At 40.0% G+C, this 12,949-nt stretch overlaps 1 protein-coding gene and 1 pseudogene across 14 annotated transcripts in view; both read left to right on the top strand.

Annotated features, from left to right (window-relative positions):
• KIAA1217 (KIAA1217 ortholog) overlaps positions 1–12,949 on the top strand; it is a 305,804-nt gene that overhangs the window by 268,565 nt on the left and 24,290 nt on the right. For all 14 annotated transcript variants that reach the window (XM_053467127.1, XM_053467139.1, XM_053467138.1 and 11 more), the window contains one exon: positions 8,961–9,784. In XM_053467127.1, coding sequence (XP_053323102.1) covers positions 8,961–9,784 — 824 coding nt within the window. The remainder of the gene's footprint in view (positions 1–8,960; positions 9,785–12,949) is intronic.
• On the top strand, positions 6,343–6,522 carry LOC128498577 (uncharacterized; annotated as a pseudogene).

The raw sequence follows: 12,949 nt of genomic DNA, 5'->3' as shown, positions 1-12,949 counted from the left end.
ACCAGGCCTCAAGGCCAGAGGACCAAGCTTTCCCTCTTGAAGCATACATTGAACCCCTGCTCTGTAGACAGGATGGGGTATGTATGTAAACGAAGTGTATAGCTGACACAGAAACACATCTCCTTACATGTGATATACTTACTGCTCCAGCCCTGGCTCGGTCAACACAGCAGACGGGGTCTTTTCAGACCTCCGTGCCCATACGGGGCAAGAGCTCTGCTTCTAGTACTTCTCGCAGAGTATCTTAATATGCATCCTTCCTTAATGGGGTGTCGGGGACATTAAACTGTCCCTTTAAGAATGCAATGGATGTACCAGTCTTTGGTGAATCACATAGTTACCATTTATTTCACTTTAAACAAATTGACATTTTATAGGCTCGGTTAGCTTAATGTAATCATTTTGAGGCTGACAGATCCACTTTAAAAATATACAATGGATAAGTGCGTACGCTTATGCTAGAATTTGTAAATCTGCGTGGAAGTGTTTCGTTTCAGACATGCATAGTCTCAGAATACTCGGGTAGCTGGCCAGGATATTTATTTTGGCAACAATTCTTTTTCTCTTTTCTTATTGTGTCCAAGCGTATGGAGAATTCCTCTTTGTAGCAAAGAGCGTGTTGCTTTGTGCGATTTCTGGAATTCGGGGCATTGTTTCCTCTGTGCTAGGTTTATGGATTGATTAAATCATTGTTTATTTGCAGAACTTTAGACTATTCCGTGTAAAATGTCAACATTCTGATTTGCTTGGAATTCTGTCATGGGTTTTATAATTCTAAAAAAACACATATTTGCAATTGAATTGTTCCTGTGGCGTTAAACATTGCTTTTCACAAAGACTCATAATGTTTTTCATTGAATAGTCGCAGCAGTATAAGTCACATTTTAAGTATGTAAACTTGCAATGAACATTTTACCTGGTAAAGGTTAAAAAGCTTTGCGCACCGTTTGGTTAGATCGTAAATTCTCTTTATATAATCTATTGAACCATTTCGTATGAACTACATAAAGGTATTTGTATTCCCCAAGATGGGAACACAGGACTGCTCGTGTGATATATAGGAATTCAAGTTGACCTCTTGGTGGGATTTACGCCTCGTGGGACACCCATTACACGATCTACAACCTAATTTATTTTTGCCTTACCTATGCCTTTCGGTGTATATATCATAAATGTTGAGCTTAAAGTGTTAATTACTACAATTTAATTAATCTTTTATAATTCATACAAGGAGGTCAATAATCAAATTCGACTTTTAAATGTTTTGAGGTGGTAGAAGCTCCTAGACGTAGGAGTCTAGGGATGACCTTGCAGTATGATATAGTTATCCAACTCCCATTGCATGTGGAACAACACTCTTTCAACGCTATGTATAGGACTACACCTGCTCATACTTACCGGGCAACCTGAGACCAGTATGACGCCACTCCAGCATGGAGACATGTAGTATATCAACGTGCTTTTGGTCTTCAGTTCTGAGAGGAAGGCTATGTGAATTATGTGCAGTTGCACTCCTGGGGTCGTTAAGTGTCTATCCTAGAGATATATTTCAGCTGTAATGTATACATGGAATGAGGTAAGGGTTGGAGCATTACAAACAATTAAACATGTGTGGATCCTTTCCCTTTTATGAGTATGTCTGAAGTCAGTATCTGGAAACTTTGTAAATGACTTGACCTGAAAACGTTTAATAGCATATGAGATTTTGCGATGTTATGGTATCCAAAATTCTGGTCCTCATAGAAACCATAGAGGGCGAATATACTCTTGTATGTGAATATGCTCACATATTATCAGTTCTCCCAGACATGTTTCTCTGGGATCTTTGTCTCTGCCCTCATTCACACTATGAGAAGGAAAGAGCCTAGAGGCAAAAAACAGGGGCAGCTCTTGGTGGGTAAAACTTTATGCAAGTGGCTAGAACCAGTCAGAGACAGGGTAGCTCTTAACACAACTTCTGAACATGAGATCAAATTGAGTGCCCGAAATACCCAGCAAACACTTCCCGGGGTGACATCTGGCGCGGTCTTAACAACGCATATGAACTCCATATATGTGTGTACTATGTTGTGACCACCCGACCCCTCTTTTTCATATTATTCCTGTTTACTTTAGCTTGGGTAGCACTAAAAATACCAAAGTTGAAAACAGTGTGTTCATTGTCCTTCTGTGGTCTCACATAGATGAGATTTTAACAGAACCACATTGGTAGATGGTTATTTTATATCCCTCTGTGATGCAAACTGTGGTTAAAATTCACTCCAGAGAAATTAGTGGCTGCATCAGTTGTTTGCCATCTGGATACTGAAATAGAATATTTCTCTCTATCGGCATGAATGCCATGTTTTCCCAGAATATTCCCCATGACCACTCCAACACAAAGCAAGACTTTTCTATAGGAAAGACGTGGTGCTTGCAAAAGCTGCCCTAAATGCTAAACTGTAAATTAAATGCTTTGCAAATTTGAACTTGGAACAAATATTGATGTGTGGCATTAAAATGAACTTGTAAATATAGCAGATTTTCATATAATGTATAATTATACATTTTCGCTTCCTATTTGATTCTTGGCATTCATGACGATACTTGCATATGGGGCTGCGTTGATGATGTCATAGTTCATGCATGGCTAATGGTTGCTGAATACCTGCAACGCCAATCTATATATATCAGTTTTCACAGATGGGCTACATTGATAGAAGGAAGGCCCCTGATATTTATGATAGTTGACTGTTGGCGTAGTTTGTGATGGCTGAGGCAGTGCCCCTTGACTCCATTAGAGGGTAATTAAAGTGTCAAAGTTTATAGACTTGGTGTTTAATTGATTGTCGATCACGAAACAGGGAATTGTTATTTTACGTAAACGGAATTCTAAGAACACATTGCTGAAAATGGACCACAAAATATTTATATATATATATATATATATATATTATAATTGAGTCACGAATAAGTGAGGCATTTGGAGTGGCCTGGGATTTTTCTCCTGCCTCAGTTTAGGATGTCAGGAACTTGAGATAACCTTGTGTCTGGCGCTTACTGTCTTTAAAAAGAAGCAAATAAAATGACCAACTTAACTTTAACACTCCCTCAACACTCATAAGGTGAAGGTTACACTGGTAAACTCCTCTTCTCAATAGAGATATCCCTGATGATGAATTCCATATGTTTGGATCTTTTCCCACTGGATGTATAATCACAATACTCAAAAATGTTTTCCTGGTTGAAACACCTATGGTTGCCATGTCCGATTTTCTTTAAGGAACAGTTTAATGTGCCAGGGAGCTATTCCAAATAATACTACATATTAAAGTACTTTATCTGTACTTAAATATGCACTTTTTGGAAAAGTTACATTAATAAAATCACCTTAGGTAGAAGCTGCAGGTCCAGAGCTGTAGCTCCCCACCTTCACTGTGATCTGATGATTCTGACCACTAATTGGCTGCTTGAAAGTAATAGGAGGATTTTCAATAAATGTGCACAGGGTCTCATTAGACCCCCGCACACAAAATTCACATTAAAGTGCATTGCAGGGCATGCCTAAATACCACCAATGGATGGGCCTGTCCTGTCAAACTTAGAACTGCTGATAGCAAGAATAATATTTTCTAGCTCAGACTGTAAAGATAAATAAATATTTGATGGACCATAAATGAATTGAAAACAATTCTATATATGTTATTCATTTTAGTATAATATATACTTTTTATATTTTGGAATTATATGGCTTTAATTGGAATGCTGGAATCCATTCCCGAAAATCAATCTATACATAAAGAGGACGTAACGCTATGAAAGGAATTTAAAGTGAGACATATGATCTAACTGAAAAAGCAGGCACGATTTTCTTTAATGAGGAGTGAGCATGCATTTAATAATGAGGCTATACTGCTCGGATGCCATAAATTCTTCTATATAATTTTGTATGATTGCCTTTGCAGATTTTGATATAGAGGTTTTTTATTCATGATTGAAAACTATTCTACACAAAACACAGGCAATGTCTTTTTTAGTTTCAAGAATAGTTTTGAAATCATTTCCAATGTAAGATGTATAGACTTAATTTGGTAATGCAGAAGTAGTTGTCCACCTCACTCAACAGGCCATGTCCAAGCCCGCATAGTAAAATAATTGGCTTCATCCACTATTAATCCACTATGCAGATACAAAAGCAATTGTCCTCAGAAGAGTACACTGTTGGAAATCTATTTAGATTCTAGTGTGTATGGACTTCAACTAGATGTGTTTTTGTAGCTACTAAGTTATCACATGGTGTGTCATCACTAGAAATATCCATGACCATTTGTTTAAAGGTTGGTATTTTTAAGCATCTCAGATTCTTCTGCCTTTGGAAGTAAACAGATATATTTATCACCATAACTCATGAGTACGTTTTAGAGAACTCAAGATCCAGGTCATCAAAGGCCGGACATTTATGGAACTGTCTTGAACGTTAAAGACAACTTTTGTCTAAAAGATAGTCATATTTATGTTAAAGCCTGCCTTGGTATGAAATGTTAACGTCTAGATATTTTTACCTAAATAGAGCTCCATCGGAGTTTGGGCTCTGTGCATTCACTAGATCTCATTAAAAGGTTCACATTATACTAACCTCTCTCCTTAGTACAAGATAAGCAAGTGCAAAACTAGCATATTTATCAAGCTCCCTTGTCCAATCATATAATGTAATAATTAGTAATAGTATCTTTTACACATTTAAAGTGATAGGTTACTGGGATACAAAACATTTGTACAGTACAGGTGGTCTGATTTGTATGGTCTGGATTCACACTAGAGCTGCCCATCAATTACGCTATAAATTAATACTAACAATCACCACCAGCCTCCAAGACCCTTTCAAGAGACTGGCGGTGAGTTATGACCAGAGTGCATCACACCATATGCAAAACACTTTATGCAGATCATATGCAGATCATGCAACCAACACTAACTTACACAATCCTGTCATCAGAACCAATAATATTGGTCAGACAGGCAGGCAGGAAGAAAGGGGAAACTGTGATCTAGAGCTCTCTCTAGCTCTCTCTAGCTCTCTCTAGCTCTCTCTAGCTCTCTCTAGCTCTCTCTAGCTCTCTCTAGCTCTCTCTAGCTCTCTCTAGCTCTCTCTAGCTCTTGCTGCCCTGTACCCCAAATCAGATACAGGGTGACTTATACATGAATCCAAGCAAAGGGAACCAGATATCGCACTGCGATTAGTGTCCACTGTCGCCTGCTGGAAGTATGTAATGCAATCCAGGGGTCCACCATCTATAATGGGAAATACAACCTCCAGGCAAACCCCAAGTCATGGAGGCTTCCGTGACAACAATGTGTTAATACCTTGGCATATGTAGTTGCTTGATTATAAGACAAGGTTTTTTCAGAGCAAATGCTCTGAAAAATACCCCTCGTCTTATAATCAGACCTCAAATAGGTCTGACTATGAGACGACTAAGATCCAGATCCCCCGCAGCTGCAGGGGACCTGGATCCTCCTGTCTCCCCCCCGCCCCACTTACCGGTACTTCTGAGTCCCCGGTGTGTAGCTGGGGCAGCGTGTAGATGTCTACGCTACACACATACGCAACTTCCGCTGCAGCAGGAATTAACATTTACTGGTAAAACTTTTTTCCTATAGGGTCGTCTTATATTCAGGCTTTTTCTTTTTTTCCTAAATTAGTATTCAGTTTTGGGGGGTTGTCTTATAATAAGGGTCATCTTATAATCGAGCAAATACGGGGTGTGTGTGTGTGTGTGCGTGTGCGTGTGTGTGTGTGTATATATATTACACATATATGGTGCTGCCACAACCACAATGGATTCTGGGTAGGTGCATGCAAATAAGGTCAATAATTATCACCTTTTGCCTCTATATCCACTTTATACGTGGATCCCTTGAAAGTAATTGCCCGCTGTACAGGATTTAGACAAAACTCGGGAAGAGGTGCAATAGCCAGATCACCACCCATGGACAATTGTTTCCGAGTTTTGTCTAAAGGCTGTCCTGTACAGCAGGCAATTACAAGGGATCCATGTATAAAGTGGATATAGAGGCAAAAGGTCATCATTATTGACCTTATTTGCATGTGCCTACCCAGAATCCCTTGTGGTTGTGGCAGCACCATGAGATTTCTGAGGGAAAAAGAACCCTTCTGGCTTGTCTGGTGTCTGTAGATGAGTGTTTAGTAATGCTTTTACTACCCCGTTAATTTTAGTGGAAGGGTTTTCCATCACCTTTACCCACCATAACTTATGTAGTGATATTTCTTGGCTACCCCAAGCCCCAAGCCTCAAGTATTAAGCCATTATCGCAACCTCATGCTGATGAGTCCCATTAAGGATGAATTCTCGGCCTTTTGGCTAAGATCAAGTGTAGTCTCTCTTGCTGGGGGGAGAGATGACACTGATCCTCTGGCCTTAGGGTTCGGGAAAGCAATGGAACCCGAGGTGAAATTGCCCTGGCAGAAATGCCGGAGTCACCGTGTGTGGTATTGCACGCCACTGCACACGGTGAGCGCACGTTTCCACTGGCGGCCTTCCAGCACTACTCGGCCCCATGTACCATCAGGTCTTGGGGTTGAGAATTATTTTTGAATCCGGCAGGCCAGAAATGGCTTGTCCCTAAATTATTTTTTTTATTTATATAATTCACTTCGTTTTGCACGAGTGCCAATTAATTTACTTCCCTTTTGATTCACGGTTTTCGAAATTAACGGCTTGGCCCCCACAATTCTATGGCACACGATTTTGTCACTTTGTTTTTGGACACTGTTTTCTTTTTAAGAGGCAGTGAAGCCTGGACTTTGCTGGAGGAGGATTGGAGCCTTCTGGCCCTTTCCTCTCTTCAAGAAGGCCAGCAAGGAGTCTCACTCTTCGGGGTGAGACTCAAGATCCGACCCTCCCATGGGGGGGGTTGGAATTTGTCCGAGTTCTCCGTGAGGGAACTCGGTATCGTAGTCTGGCTTCTGCTGCCTTGTGCACAGAATGCGGCACCAAAGGAGCACGCACCTCGGGCTTCCAAAAAAGAAAAAGGATGAATTCTCGGCCTTTTGGCTAAGATCAAGTGTAGTCTCTCTTGTGGTGGGGAGGGATGACACTGATCCTCTGGCCTTAGGGTTCGGGAAAGCAATGGAACCCGAGGTGAAATTGCTCTGGCAGAAATGCCGGAGTCACCGTGTGTGGTATTGCACGCCACTGCACACGGTGAGCGCACGTTTCCACTGGCGGCCTTCCAGCACTACTCTTCCCCATGTACCATCAGGTCTTGGGGATGAGAATTATTTTTGAATCTGGCAGGCCAGAAATGGCTTGCCCTTAAATTATTTTTCTTTAATTTATATAATTCACTTTGTTTTTGCACGAGTGCCTATTAATTTATCCCCCTTTTGATTCACGGCTTGAAATTCACGGCTTGGCCTCCACTACTCTACAGCACACGTTTTTGTAACCATGTTTTGGACACTGTTTTTCTTTTTAGGAGGCAGTGAAGTCTGGACTTTGCTGGAGAGGATTGGAGCCTTTTGGCCCTTTCCTCTCTTCAAGAAGGCCAGCAAGGAGTCTCACTCTTCGGGGTGAGACTCAAGATCCGACCCTCCCATGGGGGGGGTTGGAATTTGTCCGAGTTCTCCGTGAGGGAACTCGGTATCGTAGTCTGGCTTCTGCTGCCTTGTGCACAGAATGCGGCACCAAAGGAGCACGCACCTCGGGCTTCCAAAAAAGAAAAAAAAAAATTAAGGATGAAATGGCTGTCAATGAGTAGCTCTTTGGCTAAGATCAAGTCAGTACCTGTGAGAGAGAGGGAAAGCTTGGTTCTCTGGCTTTAGGGCTGTGAATGCATGAAGCCTTGAGGCTGTTTCTAGGTCCCCAGTCCTTGGTCCCCGCCTGGGTGCTGTGCACTGGGTGTTAGCGTGGCTCTAAGCACACTGTGCCCTTTCATGTGTTACATGCTGTTAACCACCTTTTAGAACCTTGGACCCCTACATGCACTTTTGTTTTTGTATGCGTTAGCCCCAGCCTTCTGGCTTGGTGCGTGGTACATACAAACAATTTTTTAGGGGCTTCCACTGGTAGCATTTTTGTATATACTTTTACCACATGATTGCACTGTTTTTTTTTTCACAGCGTACATGTGTATGTGCTCTTGATAATTTTTGTATTTGAGCTTATTTATATAAATAGTGATGCGATAAAACGGACACGACTAACACTGAAAAGCCACGGTGGAGCCGGGTCCCCTAAAGCCCCCTCCTTCAAACGAAGATTTCAGTGGCCCCAACCCTTGCGGGAAGGGGCCAAGACGATCCGGCCCTCCTGCAGGCCTTATGGCCGAGGAGGGAAGGAAGGGGTGGCATATCCTTCGGGAGTGTGTTCTTTTTATCATCCAGTAATGCTTGGTTCTATCATGATGTCTTTGAAGGCAAAAACATTGCACATAACTAAAAGTTATATATAACACCTTTTTATTATACTTATTTAAAAAGAAATCAATAAGCACGTGTGATGATAAATGGTTTGGAGATATATATGGAGAAATATATAATTAAATTCACAATTTTATGAAGTCCCTGAAGTGATATCTTGCCATTCTCAGAGTTAGTGCCGGGTTTACACTAGAATAAACAGCTCTGCTTCTACAAAACATTATTATTATAATAAATCCCCTTGGGGAAGTTGGAAGAGTGAATCTGCAAGATTTGTATGCTCATGTTTTTAAATTTCTTATAGAATAGTGTTTGGATTTCTTTTGTGCTTGAATCCGGTTATCTAAATATATCTTGTATTCAATGTGTTAGATAACAAGTATACCGAACTATTTTAGTTGGGTTATTGGCTCACTTTATCGGTGTTATGTGAGCTCCTTTTAGATGTTACCCTTGTTATTAGTACTTTGGAGGTGAATGATATCATTCGGTTTGTACTTATTAGCCTAAAACACTTTTCTTTTGTTACTTTCTACAGATGCAAAGGGATATTTCCTATTCAGTTCGTGAAGGCCCAGCAGTCCATAGACCTGGGTCGGCAACCTATCCTTCTCATGCTGGCCCAATATCACCACCAACCACACCAGCACCCCATTCCATGCCTCCTTCTCCATCAAGGATTCCATATGGCGGAGGGCGCCAAGCAGTGATACAGAGCAATAACACAATGCAACGAGATAGGATTGCAAGTTTGCCAGCATCTAGATCCATATCCCCCAGCCCAAGTGCCATCTTGGAAAGGAGGGATGTGAAACCAGATGAAGATTTAGGCAATAAAAATTTGCAAATGATACGGAACGACACCATGTACACGGAACCTTACTTATATCATGAAGGGAGGATGAGCATAGCTTCCTCACATGGTGGACACCCGCTTGATGTTCCTGATCATGTAATTGCATATCACAGAGGAGCACTGAGATCTGCAAGCACTTACACAAACTCATCTGTGCAGATGGAGATGATGGAGCAATCGATGTACAGACAAAAGACCCGCAAACATTCTGAAAGTCATCTCCCGACCCTTGGTTCGAAAACGCCGCCAGTCTCTCCTCACAGAGTGACAGATATTCGAATGATGGATATTCACCCCCATAATACCCATGTGCCTCCTCACGCAGTACAAACAGAAAGGTCCTCTCCGCTCCGACAATCTTTTAAAAAGGATCAAGGAGCTGGTGTTTTTGTGGAGGCCAAGATGCGTAATACTGGTGGAATACTGGGAGTAGCTGATGTTGTTCCTTCTCCTACAGAAAAAACATTTGGAGGATATGGCGCACCACCCAAAGATCCATATACCAGGTAAAACAATCATCACTTCTACATCATTATTATTTTTTTTATAGTCTGATCTAGTACGAGTATAGTTTGTTTATGTATAGCATTTGTTCCACTTTCTGTGAGAAACGTACAAATTCATGCTTTCAATCGACACGAGGCTTTAATACTATATTTTCATCAAAGCACATAAGCCCACCTGCTACGACGAGGCATCCCATGAGAGATGAGTCCTATCCGTAATGCAACATGGTTGGGCTTCCAAACTTAGTATCTGTGATAAGAAAGAGAGCAGGCTTTATATGCCTTAACCTATTTAATCCTTAATAGGTAAAGATTTGGAAAAAGGTAAATTTTTAAATCTGGCCCTGGCTACTAGGGCTCAGTATGTTACTTTGGAGGTGTAACTAAGAATCCTATTAAATTAGAACAGGCCCATCTTTGGATATGGATACATACGTGTGTGTGTGTGTGTGTGTGTATATGTACTTTCAGAACACAGTGATTTCCTGGCAAATATTCTAATAAGAATTAAAAGCGCAGGGAAAATCTACAAATGCAAATAGTTCTGCCTTATTTATAAAAACACATATTTTTATTAAATTTATCGCTGTGTAGACATCCATTGCAGGATATTTATCTCACGTACTTCTAAAACCAATATAAATCTCTTTAATTAAAATGTAGGTTTATGAATAATTTATATTTCAACAGCAGTTCTAAATATCACATCCTTGTTTGCCCATTAATCCAGCGCTATAAAATATTTCCTAACAAAATTGTATAGCTGTATTGTGACCTGGCAAGCGAGTATAATATTACTATATTTTTAGCATAATTTATTTTGATGAATCTGTTCGAAATATTGTCAGGCTTTTGCATACATAATATCTCCCATGATATGCATTAATTTAACAATTTTTTTTCCAGGAAACTAAAGGGGATTTTGCAGCCTAAACATCGGTGGTATAGTGTAGTCAAAAGCGAGCATTTGTTTTTGTTCAGAAACCTACTGTTTCATGTAGTCTGAATACAATGAATTTATACCACTTATAACATAATATTTGGATATTTTTGTTTCCGAATGCACAGCCCATGCATTTTTTATTAGAAAAATAAGTGTAAAAAATGTAATTAAGTATATTAAGTATAAATTAACACTATCATGAAAATATTTTTGCATGTGTTTAGCACTTTGATATATATATATAACAGAATCCTGTGTGATTAGAGGCTGAGCAGGTCATAAAGTGAATGTTATTCTCAGAAATAAGACACCAGGGACTGAAGCCTTAAGTTTTATTAAATGTGTGCATAAAAAACTTCACCATGGTAGAGAAGGACCCAGCCTATAATTTGTGGGCCCGCAGAGCACAGCTCTAAGCACAGGATAGATACAAACGAGAACATCAGGTTTTTCCGCGAATTTAGATTTTGGTTTTAGCTTTTTCATCCGCTTTTTATGTCATTCTAACCATATTTTTTATTTTGACAGGCTGTTTTGCATTATTTTATTCTGTACAAAGGTTGTAATTGTGTTGTGTTAAATTGATTCCCTATATTCTGAAGTCTATTCATGAAGTATTTCGCTATGGAATATGATGTTGCTATATAAAACAAATGATAGTAATAGTAGTGCAAATATGACACTCGTTACCAGAGTTCTTATTTTTGAATTGGAAGAAACATTCACCCCATGTGGGCAATTCTTTGTGGATGCTGCCGTAGCACATCCAGTCATCCGCTGACGTAGGCAACCCATTCTGAGACACTATATAAAACAATAAATAATAATAATAATTAATTTGGATGAATTCACTTGGAGAGTGTGTCCCTACGTGGTGTTTTGGTACAGGCACAGGTCCGACACAGCCTCTATCTCTTGCTCCCCCTAGTGGCCGTCCTGTGTGACACATCCTGTCTTTCTACTCTGTAATCATCAGTGTTGCAATGATGGGAGCAGCTCTGCAAATTACAGCTGTATATCTGCTCAGTCCTTTCAGAAAAAAACTGAAGAAGAACTGCAGGGGCACAGAGATTTTCACCCATTGAAGCTCTTGGTCTGATCTGCCTCATGTACCATGTCTGATGTTAGCTGCAGTATCTGATTTGTAGTACAATAAAATGACGAGCGTGCCATACAAACTACATTCCTGCTACAACTACTTCAATGTGTTTTAAAATGTTTTTGTAAATGATGTCAAGTGCAAGAAATATAACAACTCTGGCACCTACTATTTCCCATGTACTAAGTTTTTTTTAATCCAATTTACCTTTAATACATGAAAAGTAATGTTAGTTCCGAAAACTGTAGTAAAATAGTGTTATTTCTGTGAATATATATATAATTTTTGTTTTGGTATTTTTGGTTGTCCTGAAATATCCTTCCAGCAAAAATTGGAACTGTAATTTGAAATTTCTGTTCGCAAGCAAACCTTGGAAACAGAATATATTTGTGAGACTTTGTTTCTTGTACTGCTTTTGAGGTTTGGAGACACAGATCTCGAGGTGTTGGATTACCGTGAAGAAGATCTGTTTAGTCCGTTAGTTGAGGCAAGCGCCATAAAGCAAGCTCTGTAATTGCAGAAGTAAAAGTGGAAACTTCATAAAGAAACCTTTATTATTGTATGCTGATACAACTTTATAAAACCCCACACGTTTGAGTTACTTTTATAACAAATTCTTGTTTCTACTTGTATTAGGCACATTTTAAAACCGCAAAAGGTTTTTGCGGTCAGAATGTTTTACTGGCCAGGCCAATGGAAGAAACAGATTCCTTATCTAACATGCTGTCTGGGTACCTGGTGCTACTTGAAGCAATCTAGGCAGAATACTATATTATTAATTATGTACAGGGTAGAAGTATTATGAAACACTCATCTACAGACAAACCAGGAATCTCATGGTGCTGCCACAACCACAAGGAATTCTGGATAAGCGCATGCAAATAAGGTTAACCTCTGTACCCACTTTATACACGGATCCCTTGAAAGTAATTGCCCGCTGTACAGGACAGCCTTTACAAAACTCGGGAAGAGGTGCAATAGCCAGATCACCACTCATTGACAGCTGGGACTCGTCAGCATGAGATTGTGATGCTGGCTTAATACTTGAGGCTTGGGGTTGCCAAGAAATACCATTACATAAGTTATGGTGAGTAAAGGTGATGGAAAACCCTTCCACTTAAAT

The sequence above is a fragment of the Spea bombifrons genome, chromosome 5 (assembly GCF_027358695.1).
Source record: "Spea bombifrons isolate aSpeBom1 chromosome 5, aSpeBom1.2.pri, whole genome shotgun sequence".
NCBI classification, from domain to species: Eukaryota; Metazoa; Chordata; class Amphibia; order Anura; family Pelobatidae; genus Spea; species Spea bombifrons.
The sequence above is the reverse complement of the archived record's forward strand: the minus strand, read 5'-3'. Positions and strand labels throughout refer to the sequence as shown.